Below are 22,236 nucleotides of genomic sequence, written 5' to 3'. Positions count from 1 at the left end.
CCCGTGGCTTCCCCCTGCCACTCTGCTGGGGTCGCGCCGCCATTGCCCGTGGGCCCGGCTGCGCTGGGGCCGGGCCGCTCTGAGTCAGGGCAGGAGCGGGGGAGCCCCCCTCACGCGGCCCTGGAGGAAGCGGCTGCAAAGTGGTTCAGCCTGTTGCATCCTGGCGCTGTGGCTGCCTAGAAACAGGCCCCGGCTGCCATGGGCAGAGCGCAGGGAGGGGCCGGCAGCCTGCTGGCTCCAGCCATGGCCCGGGTGGGAGCGTGGGCGCCACATTCCTACCCCCAGGGATAGGAGCAGCTGGCGCTGTCCGCGCGGGGCCGTGGCCTGCTGCTTGGCTAGCTCCTGGCATTGCCCTCAGCTCTGACACCGACTCTCAGCGTGACCCTGGTCTCATCCCCTCACCCCCCAGGTCTCGGTTCCCAGCCCATCCGTTGCCTGTCTCCTCTGCTGGGCCGGGGGCCTTTGGCGCAGGCGTCGCAGGGCTGGTGGGACACCCAGGGGGACGCACAGCCTGGCAGCCAGAGGGTTAAGGCTCAGGGGCGAGGATTACGGGGAGGCTCTGCCCAGGCCCCAGGGCGGCTGCACACGGGCCGGATCCTCCATTGCCCGGAGCAGGGGTGGGCCCCCAGGACGCAAGAGGCTGTAAAACCCAGGGCTGAGTCAGGGCCCTTCCCCGCGCAGCGAGTGAATCCCAGCCCTAGCAGCGAGCTGCACGCAGGGTGGGGCCGGGCGTCCTGGGGCAAGGCCCTGCCGGGGAGCTGTGCCACTGAAGCCCCCTGCCAGCTGGGTCTCCACTGGCTGCCGGGCCAGTGACATTTGGCCTCAGAGGGGTTTCCCAGTCAGACGTGGGGCCCTCACTCCGATTCGCCCCCTCCGGTGCAGCAAGTCTCCGCAGCCCAGGTGGGAATAAGACCCTGCAGGGGGAGCAGCTGGCTCAGGAGTTGCCAAGGCAGGAAACTCCACTTGGAGACAAGTCAGGCACAAAGCCAGTGCCTGGCGTGGGGGAAGGGAACTGGCACCGTGCCCCCAGCCTGCAGCGCTAAGCCCAGCCTCTGGCCCAGGAGCCACGGCCAGCTGGGCTCACAGAGAAACAGCCGCAGGGGCAGCCTAGGACTTCCCCCAGGACTTTGCCACCGACTTCCCCCCATCTAGGAAAATGCAGGAGAACAGGCCAGGCTTCCCCTGGAGCCACGTGGGAGGGCGCGAGGGCCCAGGGAGCCAGTGTCCCCGGAACGGAGCTGGCACGGTGCCAGAGCCATTCAGAGCTGCCCAGGAGGGACCCCGTAGCCTTCGCTGGGCCCCCCTGCCATGGCACCGCCGTGTCGCCGCTCAGGAGCCCGTGCGAGGCTGCCCCAGGCGGACAGCAGGCGATGGCAAAGCAGCCAGCCCAGGAAGAGTTGTATGCAGGGCTCTGTGCCAGGCCGGTGCCAATGCCCCGGAGCCTCTTGCAACAGCCAGTCAGCTGGCAGCTTCCAGGGAGTGACAGCCACCACTGGAGGGGGGGGCGGCGTGCGCAGAGCGCTGAAGCTCCAGGGTGGGGGCACCTGCCAACATCTGGTGGGTGTGGCTGTTTAGCTGCTGATGCCCGTGAGCCTGGTGCAGTTCATGGACCTTTGCCAAGCACAGACCCAGCCGCAACAATACAAAACATTTTATTGGCTACAGAGTGACCCGCAGGGCACGTTCCTGCTGGGCCGGCCCCATGCGCCCTGCTACTTCTTACACCCTGCGAAAGCATCGTGGTAAACCATGGCCACTGCTGCCAGGAACGTGACGTACTCCTGGAAGTTGACTTCCTGGTCCTTGTTCCGGTCCAGATCCGCCATGAGCTTCTGGATTTCCGCCTCCTTCAGCTTCTAGAGGCAGAGCAGAGCACAGACGCCGCTCAGCACCGGCAGGGGAAGGTTTGGGGGCCCACAGGCAGGGGGGGGATGTGGGGGCCTGGTTTAACGTCTCCCAGGTGCCTCGTTTCCCAGCCCACTACGGCTGCAACAGAGGAGAGCTCTGGGGGTGGGGCTGTAGCGTGGGCACTTGTGCAATAGAACAGCTCGGCCTAGACCAGGTGAGGGACCTTTTTGGGTCAGGAGCCGCTGAGCCACAGGAAGAAGAAACGCCAGGGGGCCGCACCCAAGTGAGAAACATCCAAAACCCCTCGCTGCGGTGCCCCCGACTGACAGACTCTCCCCACGTGTCCCTCCCCCGGCGCCTGGGGGCCCAGCCTTGTGGACTGTGCGCTCCAGCCCTATGGGCAGGGACAGGAGGGCCAGAACAGGCACCCCACAGTGCTGTGGGAGCCAAGTCTTGGGGGCCAGATCCAGGCAATATGGGGGCCACTTCTGGTCCCCAGGCCGGAGGCTCCTCAGGCCACGCTAGACCCTCGAGACCTTCCCGCCCTGCGACGCTGCCAGGGGTTGTTTTGTCTTGCAAAGATCTCCCCAACCGCCCAGCACACAGCATGGACCCTCCCTGCACTCAGGCAAACGGCTGCCAGCCCGGGGCAGCAGCCCGAGTCGCTCCGGACCCAGGGCAGCAAGAACAAAGGGGGCACTTTGCTACGGGCGTCTCAGCCCAACCCAGTGGTAACACCCCTGGCCTCTGCCCCCCGCACCAGCAGCTCTCCCCCTCTCTCGAGCCTCAGGGACCCTCCCACCCCCATCTCCAGCCCCACTCACCGGCCCAATGCTCAGCTCCTTCTGGATCAGCTCCTTCAGCTCGCCCTTGCTCAGCGTGTTCTTGTCCCCCTCCTTCCCCGAGTACTTGTGGAAGACACACACCAAGGCCCCGATGGCCTGGTCCAGAGATGCCATGGCCGCGGGTGCAGCTGGGGAGATCTGGGGCAGCGAGGGGAGACCGGTCAGCAGGGAGGCCAGGGCCCCGAGCCACAGGGAGCCGCCCGGAACCGCGGGAGCTGGACGAGCAAAGCCGCCCCCAGACCCGCCTGGGGAAGGGACCGGCCCGGACACGCTGGAAACGCCCAAGGAGCTGGGCTGGTTGGGGGGAGGGGAGGACTACTACCCCCCCCACACTCATTGGGGGATTCTCCGGGGCTGCAGGCTTCCGCTGGCACCATGCCAGCCCCTGCCCCCATGGCACCTGGGGGCACCCGCCTGCTCCTCCCCATGGCATGGCCCCGGGGCTCCCAGCAGAGCGAGTGAGGGGCTGAGCCCGTCCCAGCAGGCACTGGGGGTCCGGGGCAGGGGCTGTCTCGGATCACACAGGCGGCTGGGCGCGGGGTGCAGCAGGCTGCCCCAGAACCGGCCCCTGGCACGGTGCCCCCGGGGAGCTCAGCCCCGCAGAGGGGGGAGGCTCCATCGTTACTGGACACGCCCCTCCCCATCAGAGACCAAGGGCTGGGCCCCCCCCCCCGCTGCCAGCCCCAAGGCCCCGCTGCCAGCCCCGCCCTGTGGCTCCGCGGGGGGGCGGTTCTCGCGACCTCTCCCCCCCAGCGCAGGGGCGCTCGGCTGCGCAGCCAGGTGAGAGGCGGGGCCCAGCGGCCCGTCCCGCTTGGCCACACGGGGCCGCCAGCTCTGAGCAGAAACCGCAGCCCGAGGCTCCCGCTGGTTGCGCAAGTGACCCAGCCCCGCGCGCCGCTTTCCGCCCCGCCCGCAGGGCGCAGATTCCGGGACCGAACCTACAGGGGCGCAGCCGCCGCGCAGCGCCCGAGGCTGGAAGGGCGCAAACCCCGCGCAGGATCCGAGATGGGGGGGGGAGCGAGGGGAAGTAGCCGCTCCTTTGCTCGGGAGGCGCCGCCGGGCTGGAGAGGGGCCGGGGCTGCGCAGGGCGCGCAGAGACCGGGGAGCCGCGGGCGCAGCGCGGGGCGCACAATCCACGCCGGGCGGGAGGGAACCTCTCGGACCTGCGGGCGCCCCGAACTCCAGGGGACGGAGCCCCCCGGTGCAGCAGCGCCCTTGGGGCCAGGCCGGGCAGAGGGAGCGGATCGGACTCACCCGAGACAACGAAGCGAGATACGAGAGCGAAGGAGGCGCAGGGCTGCAGTGACTATACCGCCCACGGGCTGCCCCTTATATAGCGGCCCGCAGCCCCGCCCTGCAACCCCGCCCACTGCCGGGGAGGGGGGGGCTGGGTGTGTCTCGTGTGGAGGCCACGCCCCGTCACGCCATAGCCCCGCCCACCCCTGCCCCGACCCGAAAGTGTCCAGTGTCCAGCCTTCCAACCCGCCCTTTGCTGCGCTCTCCCGTGTCCCCCCCCCGCCAGCCCCGCCCCACTCTGTGCAGCCGGCAGCATGGGGGCCAATCGTGCCTCTGGGGGCCAAGGAGGCAGGGGAGCACCTGGGACCCGCCTGAGGAGCTGTGGAGAGTCCCCCAGGTGGCCGGGACCCCCTGGCCCAGAGCTCGGCCCATCCAGCAGGGTCGCCCTGGCCGGCAGGGCCAGGGGTGGGATCAGCTGTGCCATGGGCAGGGCGGGCAGGTGCCAGGCGCCCAGGAGGCAGGGGAGCTCCTGGGCGTGGCTTGAGGGTTTCCGGGGACCCGCAGGTCGAGCTGTGGAGAGTCCCCCAGGCAGGTGGCCGGGACCCCCTGGCCCAGAGCTTGGCCCAGCCAGCAGGGAGCCTGGAAAGTGGCCCAGGCTGCGAGGTTGGCCCAGGCCAGTCTGAGGTGGGGGCCTTAGACACCTCCCGGGGCCGGGCCGTGCACCAGGGCTGCCCCGAGAGCCCCGCCTCGCCCAGGGGCAGCCGGCGTGGGGGGCTGGCTGGGCCGGGAGGCGCAGAGCAAAGCGGCCCCGTGGCCCCGCGCGCTGCAGCCTGGGCGGCCGTGGCAGGCGGGGAACCGAGCGCTGGACAAAGGAACCGTGCGCCGCGGCCTGGGCAGAGCTGTTTATTGAACGACCCCGCCTGCAGCGCGAGGATTGCGGGGCCTGGCCCGGCCCCTACTTCCTGCTCTCCTGGAAGAATTCGTTGTAGGCCATGCACAGGGTGGAGAGGAACACGGAGTACTCCTTGAAGTCGATTTCCTGGTCGCTGTTCTTGTCCAGGCTCTTCATCAGCTGCTCAATGCCACCGTCCAGCCGCTGCAGGGAAGGGGGAGAGAAGCCAGGGTGATGGGCACAGCTGGCTGGGATGGGCCTGGCCCCGGGGCTGTTTCTCCTTCTGCTTTCCAGCAAGCTGGTGCAGGAGCAGGGCATGGTGTCACAGAGGCATGGCCCGGGAGACATCACGGCTGCTTCCGCGGCCAGGCTGGCAGCACACAACCCACCTGACCCACAGGATGGGGGGCAACCTTGAAAAACACCCGTCCTGTCCCCCAATTCCCTGTAAATCTCTTTGCATTTTGAGAGTGAAAAACCCAACATTTTATGCAGGTTTTCAGAAAGCACCAAGGGTATGTCTACACTCGCGGCTTCTTGCACAAGAACCCACAGGGTGCGTCTGGACTGGCAAGATTTTGTACAAAAACTTGCCAGCTGTCTACACTGGCCACTTGAATTTGCACAAGAGCACTGACGATCTAATGTAAGAATTCAGTGCTTCTTGCACAAATACTTTGACGCTCCCACTTAGGGATAAGCCCTCTTATGCAAGAATACTTGTGCCAGAGGGCCAGTGTAGACAGGCACCTTAACTTTTTGCACAAGAAAGCCCGATGGCTAAAATGGCCATGGGAGCTTTCTTGCGCAAAAGCGCGTCTATATTTTGCTCAAAAGCATCTGTGCCTATCTAGATGCTCTTTTGCGGAAATAAACTTTTCTGTTAAAATTATTTCCACAAAATCTTGCCAGTCTAGACGTAGCTCCGCCTGCTTTTGCACAAGGAAATTTACAGTATGGCGTGGGAAGAGAGAGCTCCTTGCACAAGAGCTATGCTCTTTTCTATCAGGTGTAAGCCCTCTTGCACAAGAGCTCTTGCACAAGAGGGCAGTGTGGACACCCAGCAAGGATTCCTTGCACAAGAAAGCCCTCTGGCTAAAATGGCCATTGGAGCTTTCTTGCATCAGAGAGCGTCCACAGTCCCACGGATGCTTTTGCACAAAAGCACAGCTCGCACATGGCAGTGTGGACATTTTGTTGCACAAGGGTTCTTGTGCAAGGTGTTCTTGCACAAGAAGCCACCAGTACAGACATAGCCCAAGAGAACAAGTGGGGGAGGGAGGGACATGAACCCCTTCCTTCCCCACAGCCCTCCAAAACTCACCTCCCCCAGCCCCAGCTCGTTCTTCACCAGCTCCTTCAGCTCCCTCTTGCTCAGGGTGAGCTTGTCGCCTTCCCGGCCTGAGTACTTGTGGAAGGTGCAGACCAAGGTGGCCAAGGCCTTCTCCAGGGGGGTGTCCATGGCGCACGGCCACATCTGTCTGGAAGAGAGAACAGGGCCCGGAAGCTGGCTGCTCCCCGGGCCCAGCCACAGATTGGAGCCACGAGGCTCATGGGACAGCAAAGATGAAAACAGCTCAGACAACCCCAGTGCACCTCTGACTTTTCTATCAGGTGCGGAATAAATTTTGTTCTGTGCACTGATGCATGAGCAGCTGTGCACCACCCGTAGAAACACAGGCTGCCAGCTGTGGGCTCTGCTATCCAGCTGGGTGGCATTTGAATCTCCTCTGGGTGGCTGCCCAAGCGCCCAGCTCCCAGGGAACACTGGTAGGAGCTATGCAAGGCAGATGGGCCGTGCCCAGACAGCTGGGTGCTGGGTTCGAAGGGCACTTTCCGCCTTCCAAGTGCTGGCCAACCCGTGGGCCTGGCTGAGCTGGGGCCGTGCAGAGCGAGCGGCTGCGGGTTGGCTCCGGAAGCGGCTCTGATTCACGGCCCGCAGAGCAGAGGAGCCCCCCCCCCCCACATGGCCCAGGAGGAAGCGGCTGCAAAGTGGTTAAGCCTGTTGCATCCTGGCGCTGCAGCTGCCTAGAAACAGGCCCCGGCTGCCGTGGGCAGAGCCCAGGGAGGGGCCGGCAGCCTGCTGGCTCCAGCCATGGCCCGGGTGGGAGCGTGGGCGCCTCATTCCTACCCCCAGAGATAGGGGCAGCCGGGCAGGGGGTGCTGTCCATGCTGGGCTGTGGCCTGCTGCTTGGCTAGCTCGCGGGTCACGGCATTGGCCTCAGCTCTGACACCGACTCCCAGCGTGACCCTGGTCTCATCCCCTCACCCCCCAGGTCTCGGTTCCCAGCCCATCCGTTGCCTGTCTCCTCTGCTGGGCCGGGGGCCTTTGGCGCAGGCGTCTCAGGGCTGTTGGAACACCCAGGGGGACGCACAGCCTGGCAGCCAGAGGATCAAGGCTCAGGGGCGAGGATTACGGGGAGGCTCTGCCCAGGCCCCAGGGCGGCTGCACACGGGCCGGATCCTCCATTGCCGGGAGCAGGGGTGGGCCCCCAGGAAGTGAGAGGCTGTAAAACCCAGGGCTGAGTCAGGGCCCTTCCCCGCGCAGCGAGCGAATCCCAGCCCTAGCAGAGAGCCGCAGGGAGGGTGGGGCCAGGTGTCCTGGGGCGAGGCTCTGCCGGGGAGCTGGGCCCCTGACTCCCCCTGCCAGCGAGTCAGGCCAGGGGCGATGGCGAAGCAGCCGGCCCGGGGAGAGCTGCGTGCAGGGCTCTGTGCCAGGCCGGTGCCAACGCCCCAGAGCCTCTAGCGCCAGCTGCTCAGCCGGCCGCTCCCAGGGAGTGACGGCCACCGCTGGGGGAGCCCGTTGCACTCAGCCTGGCGGGAGAGGCGCACATCTGGCCAGGGGGGGCCCGCTGACTCTGCATGCCAAGGGGGGGTGCACATCTGCAGGGGGGCAGGCGGCCGGGGAGAGGAGCCGCTGTCCCTGGGCTGGTGCCAAGGGAGCCGCACATCTGGAGAAGGGCGAGTCCAGGAGTCGGCACGGCCGGGGAGCAAACAAACCCAACTTACCCAGAGAGGAGCAAAGAGCAAAGCAGAGAGCTGGGGCCAGACGGCAGCGCCCGCCTTTATCCGCTGGGCGCCCCGAGGGAGCCGGCACCTCGCCCCCGGGAGCGCCAATGGGAAGCCGAGCTGGTTGCCAGGATCCGGCCTCCCGGCTGGATTCACTCCAGGTGGTTTCCAGGGGTTGCCCGGCCGCCGATCCGACTCCTCCCGCAGCTGCTCTGGGGATGGTGGGTCGGGCACACGGGGCAGCCGGGCATCCCCCCATCCCGCCGCCCATGCGATAACTAGGGCACGGTCGCCTGTTTCCATGGCTCCAGCTGCAGCCTGGCACCGTGGGGCCGGGGGATTTCCTGCCAAGGGGACGCAGAGGAAGGCAGGGACCCGTTGCTTAGCAGCCAGAGGCAGGAGAGCAGTGAGCCCAGGGGATGAAGGCAGCTGGACCATGCGAAGGGCGGGGCCAGGAGGGATGAGCAGAGAGAGAATGAAAAGGTCCGGGGAGGAAATGGGGAAGGGGAAGTAGCTGATTTGGGGGGCCCATGTGGAGCGGAAGGCAGGGAATTCATGGTGCTCTTATTGCTGGAGGGGAGTGAGACGGGTTGTATGGGGGAGACGTAACGCCAACCTGTGGAACTCCTTGCCAGAGGATGTTGTGAAAGCCAGGACTTTAACGGGGTTCAAAAAAGAGCTACAGGTTGGACCTCCCTGGTCTGGCACCCTCTGGACCTGACTGGTCCTGGACGAGGGATTTTTCTGGACCAGGGAAGGTTATTTCAGGGCCCCTCTGATGTCCCATCCCCACTTCCTGGCTCCCCCTGCAGCTCAGCTGAGCTGGGCGCTGGCTCCTGGGCCCCCCTCGCAGCCTAGCTGAGCTGTGCAGGCTCCCTGCCTCCCGCCCAGCCCAGCTGAACTATGCACCTGGACCCCCGCCCCCCTGCAGCGCTCCCGGACTCTGGTCATGCCAGACCACGGATGCTGCCAACAGAAAATCCCAGATTCCAGAGGTGCGACCTGGCGATAAATTCCCGGAGGTTCGGTCCGTCGGTGGCGATTGGCCAGGCTGGGCAGGGATGTCGTCCCCGGCCTGTTTGCCAGGCCGACGGCAGTCGACAATTCCCTGTTCTGCTCACCCCCTCTGGGGCCCCGGCAGGCTTCCGGCTCAGATTTTCCATCCGTGAGCAGAGGGAGTTGTGCCTCGTGCGCCAGTGAAGTCGTGTGCGCTCGCTCGGACGCCTGGCACCGCCCGGGATAACAAACCCTGCACCCACCACCCCGAAATCCACCCAGCTCGCTGGCCCCCGCCCCAACCCACACTGTGGGGCCACAGCCTGGCCCCTCGGCCCACGCACAGCCAGGGACAGATCTAGCCTGTCGCCCTATAGCTGTGCCCAGCCTTGCAGTCTGCCCCCCATGTGCCACCAGTGTGTGTACGCCAGGGCCAGGCTCTCTGCCCCCAGACAAACAGCCAGGACGGGGCCTAGGGCCCCTGGCACCGGCCCCTGTGGGCAGACAGGACACTGGCCCCGCTTCTAATCAACGGGGGCTCCAGGCAGGTCTCTCCCCAGCTCAAGGGCCCGTGTCCTCGCCCGGCTCCCGCCATGCTCAGGGCCTGGCCCCCGGCCTGCCGGGTGAGCAGCGCCCGTGCCCACGTCCTCGCGGCGCGGGCTCCCCGTGTGCAGCCCCGCCCGGCAGGGGCCTCGGGGCCGGGTCTCGGGGGCCTTGGCTGCGCTCAGCGGTGACGCCCGGATTCTTTCCCAGGGGATTCTGGGAGAACTTGTGGCAGGGAAGCGGTTGGAGGATGGTCAGCAGCCAACCTCCCCGCACAGTGGGGCTACCCATCCCCCGCCCCGGGCTTGCGCCCCTCCCCCAGCTCGCCCAGACTGCCATCCCCACGGAAGAGAGGGGGTGAGGCAGCAGGTGAGAGCCTGGGGAATTGCAGTGGAGCCAGACCCTCAGGGCCCGGCTCGCTGCTGCCCTGCCGCTGCCCAGTGGGCGTGAGACTTTGCCAGGTCAGCAGGGTTCCTTGCACGCCCACTTGTGCGCACTGGTGCAAATGACAGCTCGAGGTGCAGGTTGGCAGGATGCCTTGCACGCCTGCTTGTGTGCACTGGTGCAAATGACAGCTCGAGGTGCAGGTTGGCAGGATGCCTTGCACGCCCGCTTGTGCGCACTGGTGCAAATGACAGCTCGAGGTGCAGGTTGGCAGGATGCCTTGCACGCCTGCTTGTGCGCACTGGTACAAATGAAAGCTCGAGGTGCAGGTTGGCAGGATGCCTTGCACGCCTGCTTGTGCGCACTGGTACAAATGAAAGCTCGAGGTGCAGGTTGGCAGGATGCCTTGCACGCCTGCTTGTGCGCACTAGTACAAATGAAAGCTCGAGGTGCAGGTTGGCAGGATGCCTTGCACGCCTGCTTGTGCGCACTGGTACAAATGAAAGCTCGAGGTGCAGGTTGGCAGGATGCCTTGCACGCCTGCTTGTGCGCACTGGTACAAATGAAAGCTTGAGGCGCAGGTCGGCAGGGTGCCTTGCACACCCGCTTGTGCACACTGGTGCAAATGACAGCTCGAGGCGCAGGACAATGGTGAGCCCGCCCTGGCCGTGTAACGGGGGTTTCCAGCCTGCCCTGGAGCGACAGGATCCAAGGGGGCCATGTGACCCGGGAGGTGGGCGATGGCTCTGGACAGAAGAACCAAGCCTTTGTGCTCGCCGTGCATTGCAAACGCCCAGCGGTCACGAGGGGCGCCCAGCCCTGCCGAATGGGCGCCACATGACCCGGCCCTGCCGCCTCCCCAGCCTTGCAGCGTGACCGGGCGCCTGGTGATCTGGGGGGGGCTGTGGCGTAGTGGGGGGGTCTGCTCTGTGACCCGGGTCCCTGCGCTGTGAGGTGAGATTCCCACGGACTCACCCGCGTGTGCATTGGCCCAGACACCTCGGCCCAGCCTGGGCAGATAACAAGGCTCTGGGGGGCGGGGGGGGGAGACAAAGGGAGGGAGGCGGAGGCGGCCACCTGGGGGGGCCTGGGAGCTGGGAAGTCTTGTCTGGAAAAACATGGAGAGAAGAGACTAAGCTGGGGGATGGGAGGGGGGCGATGGATCCCCTCCCCCAAGGGTCTGAGGCTGCCGGGCCCTGACTCCTGGAGCCACGTCCCGTCTGTGCTGGGCTGTACCCGGAGGAGCGATGACCCCCCGTTCTACTGGCCGGCGGGGTCTGTTCTGGCTGCTCCAGGGGTGCAGGATCGGGGGGTCCCCGACGCGCCGTCACCGAGGTGCCTTAGAGCTGCGGGAATCGGACCCCCTCCCCCGCACCTCGGGCCCAGCCAAGTGCCCCCCCGGGTGGGTGCCGGAGCAGCTCGGGCAGGTGGCTGCTAGCGGCTCTGGGACGAGCTCCCCGCCTTTATCATTCCACCAACGGCTCTCATGGCCTTGGCTGCCCCCCCACTAACCCAGGGGGCCACAGTGGGGCAGCCCCTCCCCCCAGCCTGGCTGTCCCAGCCCTGGAGCAGCAGGGACCTGCCGGAGCAACCGGGGGCCAGTGAGGATTCTGTCCCAGGGGAGCACGGGGCAGGACAGCGGATACCGGGGGGGGGGGGAGCCTCGGGCGCCTCCGTCCCTTTGATCCAGGAGGAGCAGCTCCCTGGGGAATGGGCCTGGGGGGGCAACTGGCCCACAGACCAGCAGGTGTCGTTGGTTTCACCCCCGGGAGCACCCCAGGGTGCGGCTCCTGCGCCTGGGAGCAGCTCGAAGGGCAGCCGGCCGCGGGCGGGGGAGGGACCCCGGGGGGGGGGGGCGCCTGGCCGGATCGCAGCCCACCCAACACAGTGAACTCCGGCACCCCCACTGGGGCCTCCCCACGCGGCCTGGCCCGGCCCTGCCCGTCTGCTCTGCCCCGCCACACGCCCGTCCTCACGCCGGGCATCCTGGCTGCCCCTGGGCCGGGCCATGGGGATGTCGTCCCAGCCCTGCTTATTCCAGAGCCTGGAAGGTAGGCCTGCTCTAGGGGAGAGCCCCACGGACAGCTGGGGGATCCGACACCCCCCCACATGTAACCCCCAGCCCCAGACTCCTGCGTTCATAAGGGGACTTTTCGCCCCAGGCCTTTAGCAGACACCTCTGCCGCCCGAGCTAAAGGAGTCATTCTCTTAGCTGGTAGCAGTAGTAGGTTGGTCTCTGCTGTGTGCCCGGGCCCTGGAAGGACCCAGCACGCTGCCTAAACGTTCTGCTGTTTGAGACTCAGCAGGCAAAACAACGGGGTGGGGGCCCCTGGCGCTTTGCAGTCCTCTGTCTCCGCCACCGTTACACGTCAGCCCAGCTGGGAGGGAGGGGGCAGAAATGAGTCACGGGTCTATTTTCATCCAGGCCCCTGACCCTAGGCCACAAAGAGCTGCCCATCACCACGGCATCTGGGCACCAAGCAAAACACCTGCATGCGCAGTACACCAGGGCCTGTCGTTAAAGCACCCTTTATTGACCGCGCCGGAGGCGAATCCCGCAGGGGTCGTGGGGGGCGGCGAGGCAGGTGCTGTCAGCCGGGGGGGGCGGTGCTGTCAGCCGGGGGGGGCGGCGCTGTCAGCCTGGTGGGGGCCGGCGCTGTCAGCCTGGTGGGGGCCGGCGCTGTCAGCCGGGGGGGGCGGCGCTGTCAGCCGGGGGGGGCGGCGCTGTCAGCCTGGTGGGGGCCGGCGCTGTCAGCCGGGGGGGGAGGGGCTGACAGTGCCGCCGCCAGGGCCGGGCCTCACATGTTGCGTGGCATCTTGTCAGGGCAGTCGTGGAAATCCTCGTTGCACATCATGGCCATGCAGGCCAGGAAGGTGGCGTACTCCTGGAAATCCACCTCCTGGTCCCTGTTGCTGTCCAGGTTCTTCATGAGCCGCTGGAAGCTGGCCTCGTCGGTCTGCTTCTGCGGGGGCGGGGGAGAGGTTTGCACGGCGCCGGAGGCAGACACCGCCCGCCCGGAGCACCTGCCCCCCTCGCTGCAGCTCCCCCCACCTCGCGGCATCTCCGCTGGGGGAGCATCCCACAGGCAGGGCCCCCGGGGGCTTCCCTCTTCCCTGCCTTCAGATACCGCCAGCAGCCACAGCTCACATGCCTGTCGCCCCGGCAGGTCTCCAGTCACCCACACGCAGCCCCCAGCCCCCTGGGAAAGGAGGCTCTGCGTTTATAAGGGGGCTTTTCGCCCCAAAGACCTCTGCCACCCGAGCCAAAGGAGTCATTCTTAGCTGGTAGCAGTAGTAGGTTGGTATCCCCCCGGCCCGGCCTGCTCCTGCACCCACTCCTGAGGCCTGTGTGGAGCAGGGTGGGCCATGGGCCGGTCAGTCTGAGCCCCCCCTCACTTACGCTGATGTAGCTGGGCAGCTCCTTGGTCACCAGCTCCTTCAGCTCTGCCTTGTTGAGCTTGTGTTTGTCGCCTTCCTTCCCCGAGTACTTGTGGAAGGTGGAGACCATCAGCTCCAGCGCCCGCTCCATGGGCCGGGCCATGTGGGCGGCTTGCAGATCTGCCAGGCAGACAGGGGATGCTGGTGAGAGCTGCTCCCCCGTCCCTGCCACCCCACCGCGGAGCTGGAGAAGTAAATCTACTCGCCTGGGCCCCCAGGCTCCGGGGTGCGAGGGGAGTGTGGGGGAGCCTGTCTCCGCAGTCGGGGCCACGTCCGGGAGGGTTTGGTTCGGGGGCTTTGCTCCTCACTTGTGTGGGTCCCCGGCTGAGTTCTCTGTGGCCCCCGACCCACACCAGGCCCCCAGCCCTGCTTCAGGACTTTGGCCCGTCCGAGAGGTGCATGGGAGCGTCACGCACCCCAGACCGGCACCGCCAGGGACGGGCCAGCTACGGGGCAGGGCACCAGACGAGGCAGCCTCTCCCGAGCCGGGCCAGCCCCGACGGTGCGAATCCCACGCCCATCCCGGAGCCCGGCCAGGGCAGCGCACCACCGTCCTGCGCAGAGCCATGCCCCAGGCTACCCGGGCGGGACAGCTCCCGATCTCCAGCGCTCCCGGGCCAATCCCGAGTCCCCACCCAGCATCCCGGGGCCAAGGATCTTCCCAGGGGCTCTGGTGCACCGGGCGCCTCCCTCCTTCCTGCCGTCAGCCGCCGCCTGCGCAGCTCACGTGCCCTGGCTGGGCGTTGGCTTCCGGCCCGGCTGAGCGCCAGCCCCACGCTGGCAGGGAGACACGGGGGCGAGGGGGTGGCTGGGCCTGGAGGAGGAAAACCCCGCGGAGCAGCCCGGACTGTCCAGTGCGCAGTGGCCGAGGGCGGCGGCCGGACCCGAGTCCTGGCTCCTGCCTGGACGGGGCAGCTCCTGGCCCTGCCGGAGCCTGAACCCGGAGCCGGGCCCGGCGCCACTCGGCTCCCCTCGATCTGCGGCGCGGCCCCCACGTGTCTCACGAGCAGCCCCGGCTCGGCCCAAAGCCCCCCAGTCCCCGGCACAGAAGTGGCTCTTACCCGGCAGCGAGAGGAAGCGGCGAAGGGGCGGCCGGGCGGTGGGGGCGAGGGACGGGGCTGCGGATTTATAGCCCTCGGCCCCACAGGGACACCCACTTGCGGGCGCGAGTGAAAACGGGGCCAATGGCAGCGCCGGTCTCTGCCCCACCCCTCCCCTCCCCTCCCCGCTCACTCCCCCTCCCTGCCCTGCCCACTCCCCCTCCCTGCCCTGCCCATTCCCCCTCCCCTCCCTGCCCACTCCCCCTCCCCTCCCACTCCCCCTCCCTGCCCTACCCACTCCCCCTCCCACTCCCCCTCCCTGCCCTGCCCACTCCCCCTCCCCTCCCCTCCCTGCCCAATCCCCCTCCCCTCCCCACCCCTCCCCGCCCTGCTCACTCCCCCTCCCCTCCCCTCCCTGCCTTGCCCACTCCCCCTCCCTGCCCTGCCCACTCGCCCTCCCCTCCCCTCCCCTCCCCGCCTTGGATGATTCTTTCCAGCTGTTTGGCAGGAAGGGCGCTCAGCTCGCCCGCAGTTGGGGGGGGGGGTGCCAGCCGCACGGGCCTCCGCAGCAGTAGTGGGGGGAGGGGTGGCCCCGCTGGGATGACACGTCGGGGGGCAGGGGCAGAGGGTGCGTGGGGGGGAGGAAGGAGGCTCACAGCAGCCCCCTCCGAGCCCTCCCCACCCCCTGGTGCGGCGCCAGGACAGAGACCTGGGCGCGTGCTCAGCTGCGAGGAGCGGGGGAGCGAAACCAGGGCCGTCCTTGCAAATTAGGGCCCCCCCCCAGCTTCTGGGGCTTCCCTCCGCCCCAGCCCTCCCCCATGGCTTCTGCTGGGGGCCTGGGGCTTCCCCCACAACCTCCCTCCTGCATGGATCCTGCTGGGGGCCTGGGGCTTCCCTTCTGCACCCCCCTTGCAACTCGCCAGGATCCGGCTTTCCTGGGGGCCAGCGCGGAGCTGCAGAGGCCAGGGGACTCCTCTCTGCCCCCCAGGCTGGCAGCAGGAAGGCTCCTTAGCCGGCTCCTGAGCATGGGAGGACGGGGCCTGGGAGATGCCCCAAGGCAGCCGCTGGCAGAGAGGCAGACACAGCACAGGCGGGGCCCCCGAAAACGTGGTGCCCCAAATGTTCAGGTGCCCTCCGCAGCCACGTGTTTCACGTCTGCCTAGGGCCGGCCCCGTGCGAAATGCACCCTCCAGCGTGTCCGGATCGGCCTCCTTCAGCCTGGCGTGGGCGCGCGCCGCACGCCGGGTCTGTCCTGGGGTCCCCTCCCCCGGCGGAGTCGGCCCCCACCGCCTGTGTTCACACGCGCCCTCCGGATTGGACGCTCGCCGGGCCCAGGTTTCAACCAAGGCTTTATTCAGTCTGGCGGGACGCGTGGGGAGACCCCAGTCGGCGAGGCAGCCCAGAGAGGCCTTGCCCACGGCTGGCGAGGAGCCCGCTGCAGGAGGAAGTGGCGCTGATAGAGCCGTTCGCCCCAGACACGTCCCGTGGCACGGCAGTCCGTTCTGAGCTGGGCAAAAGAGGGGACCTTCCCCGAGACTGGCAACATCGGGGCGTCTCCGGGACCCGGCTCGTGGTCTTACTGAACCCCAACGAGGCACGTGGCGGATTCCGGGTTGTGTCACTGAATGCACTTTCGGAAGGGCGTGTCATGGCCGACCATGCGCTTTGGCGCGCTGCTGCCCTCTGCTGGATGCACTCCGCTCAGCTCCACTGTGTGTCATAGCCCCTGCACTGTCCTGTTCCTCGGTCTTTTCAGGCTGGCAACCCCTCCTTCTGTCAGAAGTGTCTGTGCCCTGCCCCGCCCAGACATGAACTGTGAACGCAAGACAGGCAAGATGACTGATCGGGGGTGCACACTTCACCTCGCCGGAGTCCAGCCCTCGGTACAGCTAGGAGGTTCCACCGTGGCCGCTGGCTGGGCCGGGGACTCTGCTCCTCTGCGTTGCGCCGGTGCCCTCCCCCAAGCCAGCGGCCCTGCGCCAGCCGGGGCAGCTTCACTGTCCACGGGGCAGGGCCGCGGGGAAGTCCAAGAAGAACTCGTGGCTCAAGGTGCATGCCACGGCCACGAAGCGGATGTACTCCTGGAAGTCAACTTCCTCGTCTCCGTTAGTGTCCAGGATGCTCATCAGCTCCTCGAAGGCACCTTCCTTCACCTGGACCTAGGGGCAGACACGCAGGTGAGCGGCCAGCAGGGACAGATGGCCTAGCGGTTAGAACAGCGGGCAAGGGATCCCGCCTGCAAAGTGCCACGGAGCCATCCAGGGGCTGGTCTTCATGGAAGATAAACACGCCCCCCGCCCCCGTGGGTAAAAGCCACAAGCAGCCTCGTGGCCCCTTAGGAGACCCCCCTGGGATGCTGTTACTCCTCCAGCACGCCTGAGGAAGTGGGTCTCCCCCACGGAAGCCCCGATTCCCCAGACTTTGGCTAGCCTCGAAGGGCACCGCTATGCTAGGAACAACCGAAATAACGGAAATCGACGCCATAACTCCCGAGATGACATCGAACGAGCGCGTCCCCACGCCGGGGGAGCCTCCCAGTGAACCCGAGGCAGGCGGCATGAATGTGGGGCCCTACCCCGACTTAGACCCCCAGGGAGCACGGGGGGTAATTACGGCGAATGACTCTGGGGAGCCGTTATTTGGAAATAGTGGCACCGGCGCGTCCACGCGGCCGCCGGCTCACAAGACCTTTTTGGAAATTCGCGTCATTCCCCGAGGAAAGCAGGAGCACAGATTGTGCGATAACCAGCCCGGTGTTTCGAAAAAACGGGATTGGTCGTGGGGACTCTCCGCTTATTAACGTGAGCGCAGGGGGGTTCTTTAGAAATCAAGCCCTAGTGCAGGGCAAGGCAGAGGTGCCAGAGGGCTGCTCGTTGCTTTGCAAAGGAACCAATTTAGAGAGTCGGCAGAACCGGAATTCATCTCCAGCAAAGCCATTAACCAGAGTTGTTGACCCGAGTCCCACGACTCGAACTCGAGTCCGACGTAAGTCACCGAGGTGACTCGACTTGAGACTCGACTCGGGTTCCTTGGTTGTGACTTGAGCCTCGACTGGAGACGTGCGCATTTTGTTAAATCGACTTGGTGAAAACAGTGTCGGGAAATGCCGATATTGATGGCTTGGACAAAAGTGACTTGACTGGCCCACGAAAGCTCATCACCTAATAAACCATCTTGTTAGTCTTTCAAGTGTGGCACCGTCCTGTCTTTTGTTTCAGCTGCACCAGACTAACACGGCTGCTATTTAAATTAAGACTTGAGACTCCACGGAGACTTGACAATGACGGCCTGAAAACAACACTGCCATTAACTGGCTGGCACATTCCAAAGCCAATTTCGCTCACCTTTAATATTTGTATTTCCATATCAAACGCTAAGGATGACACACGGCCAGTCCACTTAGCCTCATGAACACAGGTCCTACAACTGACAGGTACTTCTGCTGTTATATAGATCGCTTGGTTTCTGTTATTTCGACTCCCGTTCGTCTGATGAAGTGGGTTGTGCCCACAAAAGCGCCTGATTCTATAGATTTTGGTTAGTTTCCGAGGCTACGTTTACACTGCAGCGTTATTTCTGGATACAGACGATATCCCGAAATAGCTATTCCGCGTCTTTTGAGCACGCCCGTTATTTCGAAATAGAACGGGCTCTCTATTCCGACGTCCCTGTAAACCTCGCTCCACGAGGAGCAAGGGACGTTTCGGAATAGCGATTCATTTCAAAGTAAGTGCCGTGTAGACGGCGCCAAATTTAGAAATCAGCCATTTCGAACGAAGATTGAAATAAGTCCTGCAATTTGCATAGCAGCGTAGACGCACCCTAAGGTGCCGCAGGAGCACTCCTTGGATTTCAAGTTACAGACTCACATGGGTTAGCTCTTTCGGGACACCGCCCACATCCCGACATAGCGCTGCAGTGCAGACGGAGCCCTTGCGGAAAACTTTTTCGCCACGTAAGATGCATTTTGGGGATTGGTCCCTTGTGGGGGTTGGTTTCCAGGGCGCGGAGCCCTCCCAGAGCGGAACCGGTTCCGGTCTGCGTTGCTCTGCAGGGGACAGGACCCCAAATGCGGTTCCTGGCCCGGGGGGGAGCAGAGGAGCTGGCCCAGTGGGACGGGGGATGGGGAGCCCCGAGGGCAGGAAAGCAGGCGTCAGTAGCGTGATTAGCACATCGGGGGACAACGCCAAGGGGACTTCTGTGAGCCACCCCATCACAGGGATCTGAGAGCAGCCGGCAGCTCCCTGAAGGGGGTTCCCAAGAGGCTGGCGAGAGGCTGTTCTCAGTGGGGCGGATGCAGAACAAGGCGCAATGGGGCTCAGGTGCAGTGGGGGAGGCCTAGATTGGAGATTAGGAAAAGCGATTTCCCGAGGCGGGTGGGAAGCACGGGGATGGGTTCCCTGAGCGGGGGGGGGGGGGGGGTGGAATCTCCGCCCCTAAGGGTCTCAGCTTGACCGAGCCCTGGCTGGGATGATTGAGTTGGGGTCGGTCCTGCCTTGGGCGGGGGGCTGGACTTGTTGCCTCCTGAGGTCACTGCCCACCTCCATTGTCCGTGGTGCTCTGAGAACAGCCTGCCCTGTTATCTGCTACCAGGGCTACTCGTCTAGCTCCGGCGGCAGAGCATGGGTCTTGGGCCTGCAGACCTGGCACTCAGAGCTGGAGGGAATTCGTACATAACACACGACAAGGAAAAATACAATAGAAACAAACAAAAAGTCAAGAGGCAACGTGGCCTAGTGGATAGGGCACTGACCAGAGAACTGGGCTCTTTCCCAACTCTGCCACTGACTTGCTGGATGACCTTGGTCACCTCTCTTCCCCGCTCGGTGCCTGTTTCCCCTCCCACCCTGTGCACATTAGACTGAGCTCTGGGATGGTCGCTCCTGCTGGGTCTGTGCAGCTGAGACCTCCGGGTGCTGGGAATTATTGTCACCCGTGGTTTGGAACCCATTCTGGGTCGAGACAGCTCTTGTCTCCTCCCAACGGCTCCTCTCCAGCACCCCCGTCCTCCGCCCGCCTACTCACATTGCCCAGGCTGGGCAGCTCCGTCTCCAGCAGCTCCCTCAGCTCCCTCCTGCTGAGCGTGAATCGGTTGCCTTCTTGTTTGGCGTAGCGCTGGAAGGTGCACACCAGCACGGCCAGCGCCTGCTGCAGGGTCTGCGGGGCTACGAAGGCCGACATCCGGGGGGCTGGAAGGCAGGAGCAGATAGATAAATAGATGGGAGGTGGGGATGGATAGATCGATAAATAGATCGATAGATCGATCGATAATCTTTGTGCTGAGGATGGCCAATTTCGGGCCAAGGCCCGGCCTTTTCCTGGCCTGTTTCCCGGGCGCTCCGCGGGGGGAATGGATTAACAGGGCCCTGCAGGAGTGAGGGTCCCTGCTCCCAGTTCTCCCCTCCAGTGCGGCGAGCCAGGCCTCCGCCCTCCCCGGGAGGTGGAGAAACACGCCCGCCCAGCACTGCCAGCCGGGGGAAGGGCAGAGATGAGGAAGACTCTGGGATCAAAGGGGTGACCAGGCCACAGGCCCCAGCCTGCTCTCCCCTCCCCAGCCCGGGGGCCTGTGGCCCCAGCCACCTCCCCTGGGGTTCAGTCCCTCGCCCCTGGAGTGATCCCGGGCCGGGCAGGACAGCCGCTTGCCATCTGGCCTGGAAAGCAGTGCGGCGCGGGCTGGGAGCCAGCCAGGGAGATAGGCCAAAGGAACTTCGCCAGGGGTGCAGCCTCCCAACCCTCCTTCCCCGCCCCTGCCAGGACTCCCCCGCTCCCCTGTCTCCCTGGGCACCACCCTCTGCGCCGCACACATGGGCAGACTCGCGGCCCATCTCGCCCAAAGCCTCCACCACCAGGGGCCCGCTCGTTGCGTCCATCCCTGGGCGGAATAAATTTTGTTCTGTGCACCGTGGCATGTGGTAGGTGCACCACCAGTAGCCCACCGCCCGCGCTTCCGGGGAGTGGCTTCCCCCCGTTGGAACATCAGGGCAACGCCCTCAAGCCGAGCCAGGCCCACCCCTCCCGGGCAGGACGCCTTTACCTTAGGAAGGGAGCTCACCGACTCGAGCAGCTCGGGGAAGGGTCCCAGAGGCCCAAGCGAGAGCGGGCGAGTGGGGCGGTCGGGAACCTGCTTTACCAGCTGCAGCGACGTCCCAGCCGTGGGTGTTCATCTCGCCGGCGCGTCTGGGAAACAGCCCCAAGCCAGCCCCACCCCAGAGCTGCACCAATCAGCTTCCAGACCACGCCCGGAGCCCGGCATGGGGATGGAGGAAGCTGCCTGGAAAGCCAGCCTGGGTGTGGGTCTAAGCGCTCTGCCCGGGGAACAACGGGGCCTGCGTCAGCCCGGCACGCAGACCTCATGGGCCTCTCTGGCAGCCTGCGGCCCCGGGACCCCCTGCACACGGAGCTCCAGGGAGGGTCTCTCCCTACCTTTCTCCTCCTCTAGTGGGGGATCAAACCTGCATCTGTCCCTCCCCTCTCGCCGCAGGGCGGAGCTACCTGGGCGCCAGCTGCTGCTCCTCCACCCCGCGTCTGAACGGGACTGCGCTCGGAGCTGCACGCCGCGCCCGCCTGCCATCTCCGGCCTGGCGCACGCCTGGGGCAGCCAGCGCCGGCCTCCGCCCGGTTCACAGGTCTTTGTGGGCCCGAGCGGAGGGCCCACCTGCCTACCCAGAGGCAGCCGCAGGTGCCCAGTGACGCTTTGGTGCCTACGAAGTGCGGCGGGAGTTTTGCGGATCAGAGTGGAGCCAGAACGTAGGCCCCTAAACCCGGCTCCTTCCTGGCTCCGCCTTCTGTGCCTCGGTTTCCCCTCTCCGGAGAGGGGGTGACGAGCCCCTCCCTGTCCCCCTGGCGAGGTGCAGATAAACACATCATGTTTGCAGGACACATCCCCGTAGTCAGTGCGCCGTGGCGGTGTGTGCCGCTTGCTCCGCACCAGGCAGAGCGCCCGCGGCTCTGGTCCGCCTTGTCTCTTTCATGGCAATCTGGGAGCCGGCGTTTCAGCTTTTAGCCCTTTGGAGCTGGGGGCTCCGGGCTAATAATAATAGAGAGATGTACATCTCTCCTAGAGCTGGAAGGGACCCCGAGTCCAGTCCCTGCCCTCACGGCAGGACCAAGCTCCCTCCCTGACACGTTTGGCCTGATCGCTAAATGACCCCCTTCATGCTCAAACCACTGAGCTGGCCGTTCTGTGAGCGGCTCTGGGGGCAGGGCGCGTACCCTGAGAACACAGGCTAGGAAACAACCCCCCGGCAAAGGAAACACGACAGCGAATCGAATCCCCAGCGTGTGGAGTAAACGCAGCAGAAACCCGCGGAAACCAGGCACCAAGAATCCCGCGGAACACCCTGCCCTGGCGCCGGGCGGGACTGGACGCACGTTTCCCTTTAAATCGTCGAGTTAAAGATCCCTTTGGTGGCTCAACACCCCCCCCCCCCCCCCCGGCCCGGCTCTGCCGCTGGTCTCCCCATGGAGAAGCAGGTTAAATCTGGTGTCAGTTTCCGTGTGGGAAGCGGCGGGTCCCCCGGGGCGTGGGGCGGGCCAGCTCTTACGAAAGGCCTGAGAGAGCCGGGTGTGTTCAGAGCTGGGGCGGTGGAAAAAGTGAGGGGTTGTGCAGTGGAAGCCGTTGGCTGGCTGGGGGGGGCGGTGGCCTGTAGAAATAGCACAGCGGGCCGGGGGGGGGCTGGCTCTCTGCGGGCGGGCTCTTGCCTCAGTGGATGAGGTGGGGGAGCGACTCGGGGGGGGGGGGCCAGGGAGGGGCAGGCACCCGCCATGGAAAACGTCTCTGGTTTTCGAGAAGAGCCGGTGCGTGGGCCGGGGGCGGGGCTAATTCCAACGGGGGGGGGGGGAATCTGTTTCTCATTTGTAGGAGACGAGGAGACCCTGCTGTTTCCTGGGGGGGGGGGGGGTTGCTAATGCTGGGGGAGCAGGGCCCAGGCCCTGTGGGCAGCCCCCAGGGGATTAAGGACACCGGACTGCACAGGGCACCACTGGTCATGAAAGAGGTGCCCAG

At 65.7% G+C, this 22,236-nt stretch overlaps 4 protein-coding genes across 10 annotated transcripts; all 4 read right to left on the bottom strand.

Annotated features, from left to right (window-relative positions):
- Nucleotides 1-1,636: 1,636 nt before the first annotated feature.
- LOC106732620 (protein S100-A6-like) lies at nucleotides 1,637-4,082 on the bottom strand. The gene is made up of 3 exons (XM_075907840.1): nucleotides 3,948-4,082; nucleotides 2,673-2,831; nucleotides 1,637-1,856 (listed from the first exon to the last, which is right to left on the bottom strand). The coding sequence occupies exons 2-3, from the start codon at nucleotides 2,805-2,807 to the stop codon at nucleotides 1,713-1,715; spliced, it is 279 nt and encodes a 92-aa protein (XP_075763955.1). The 5' UTR covers nucleotides 2,808-2,831; nucleotides 3,948-4,082; the 3' UTR covers nucleotides 1,637-1,712.
- A 795-nt stretch (nucleotides 4,083-4,877) lies between these two features.
- On the bottom strand, nucleotides 4,878-8,089 carry LOC102462470 (protein S100-A5). 2 transcript variants are annotated; one of them, XM_075907831.1, is made up of 3 exons: nucleotides 7,831-8,089; nucleotides 6,146-6,332; nucleotides 4,878-5,025 (listed from the first exon to the last, which is right to left on the bottom strand). In XM_075907831.1, exons 2-3 carry the CDS (start codon nucleotides 6,296-6,298, stop codon nucleotides 4,885-4,887), a joined length of 294 nt encoding a protein of 97 aa, XP_075763946.1. In that variant the 5' UTR covers nucleotides 6,299-6,332; nucleotides 7,831-8,089; the 3' UTR covers nucleotides 4,878-4,884. The 2 variants fall into 2 exon arrangements, with proteins under 2 accessions (XP_075763946.1, XP_075763945.1); XM_075907830.1 differs by lacking the exon at nucleotides 7,831-8,089 and adding an exon at nucleotides 7,091-7,807.
- A 4,177-nt stretch (nucleotides 8,090-12,266) lies between these two features.
- On the bottom strand, nucleotides 12,267-14,410 carry LOC142819610 (protein S100-A4-like). 5 transcript variants are annotated; one of them, XR_012897483.1, is made up of 4 exons: nucleotides 14,253-14,410; nucleotides 13,154-13,311; nucleotides 12,464-12,716; nucleotides 12,267-12,417 (listed from the first exon to the last, which is right to left on the bottom strand). XR_012897483.1 is itself a non-coding variant. In XM_075907833.1 (4 exons), the coding sequence occupies exons 2-3, from the start codon at nucleotides 13,292-13,294 to the stop codon at nucleotides 12,552-12,554; spliced, it is 306 nt and encodes a 101-aa protein (XP_075763948.1). In that variant the 5' UTR covers nucleotides 13,295-13,311; nucleotides 14,253-14,410; the 3' UTR covers nucleotides 12,267-12,417; nucleotides 12,510-12,551. The 5 variants fall into 5 exon arrangements, 2 of the variants coding, with proteins under 2 accessions (XP_075763948.1, XP_075763949.1); XR_012897484.1 differs by having other exon boundaries at nucleotides 12,486-12,716; XR_012897485.1 differs by having other exon boundaries at nucleotides 12,267-12,442; nucleotides 12,487-12,716.
- A 1,152-nt stretch (nucleotides 14,411-15,562) lies between these two features.
- Nucleotides 15,563-21,865, bottom strand: LOC102462057 (protein S100-A2-like). Of its 2 annotated transcripts, none has more exons than XM_075907829.1 (3): nucleotides 20,284-21,865; nucleotides 19,257-19,420; nucleotides 15,563-16,390 (listed from the first exon to the last, which is right to left on the bottom strand). In XM_075907829.1, exons 1-3 carry the CDS (start codon nucleotides 20,393-20,395, stop codon nucleotides 16,226-16,228), a joined length of 441 nt encoding a protein of 146 aa, XP_075763944.1. In that variant the 5' UTR covers nucleotides 20,396-21,865; the 3' UTR covers nucleotides 15,563-16,225. The 2 variants fall into 2 exon arrangements, with proteins under 2 accessions (XP_075763944.1, XP_014433499.1); XM_014578013.3 differs by having other exon boundaries at nucleotides 20,266-21,650.
- Between the last annotated feature and the right edge of the window lie 371 nt (nucleotides 21,866-22,236).

The sequence above is a fragment of the Pelodiscus sinensis genome, chromosome 24, assembly GCF_049634645.1.
Source record: "Pelodiscus sinensis isolate JC-2024 chromosome 24, ASM4963464v1, whole genome shotgun sequence".
Lineage (NCBI taxonomy): Eukaryota > Metazoa > Chordata > Testudines > Trionychidae > Pelodiscus > Pelodiscus sinensis.
The sequence above is the reverse complement of the archived record's forward strand: the minus strand, read 5'-3'. Positions and strand labels throughout refer to the sequence as shown.

Coding starts and splice junctions, on each gene's coding strand:
- LOC106732620 (XM_075907840.1), bottom strand. CDS start 2,807: ATGGCATCTCTGGACCAGGCCATCGGGGCCTTGGTGTGTGTCTTCCAC. Junction 1,857..2,672: donor AGGAGCTGAGCATTGGGCCG/GTGAGTGGGGCT, acceptor CTCTGCCTCTAG/AAGCTGAAGGAGGCGGAAAT.
- LOC102462470 (XM_075907830.1), bottom strand. CDS start 7,116: ATGGGCTGGGAACCGAGACCTGGGGG. Junction 6,333..7,090: donor TGGGAACCGAGACCTGGGGG/GTGAGGGGATGA, acceptor CCCGGGGAGCAG/CCAGCTTCCGGGCCCTGTTC. Junction 5,026..6,145: donor ACGAGCTGGGGCTGGGGGAG/GTGAGTTTTGGA, acceptor CCTTCCCTGCAG/CGGCTGGACGGTGGCATTGA.
- LOC142819610 (XM_075907833.1), bottom strand. CDS start 13,294: ATGGCCCGGCCCATGGAGCGGGCGCTGGAGCTGATGGTCTCCACCTTC. Junction 12,717..13,153: donor AGCTGCCCAGCTACATCAGC/GTAAGTGAGGGG, acceptor CCGCCCCCGCAG/AAGCAGACCGACGAGGCCAG.
- LOC102462057 (XM_075907829.1), bottom strand. CDS start 20,395: ATGAACACCCACGGCTGGGACGTCGCTGCAGCTGGTAAAGCAGGTTCC. Junction 19,421..20,283: donor TCCCCGAGCTGCTCGAGTCG/GTGAGCTCCCTT, acceptor CCTGCCTTCCAG/CCCCCCGGATGTCGGCCTTC. Junction 16,391..19,256: donor AGCTGCCCAGCCTGGGCAAT/GTGAGTAGGCGG, acceptor GTCTGCCCCTAG/GTCCAGGTGAAGGAAGGTGC.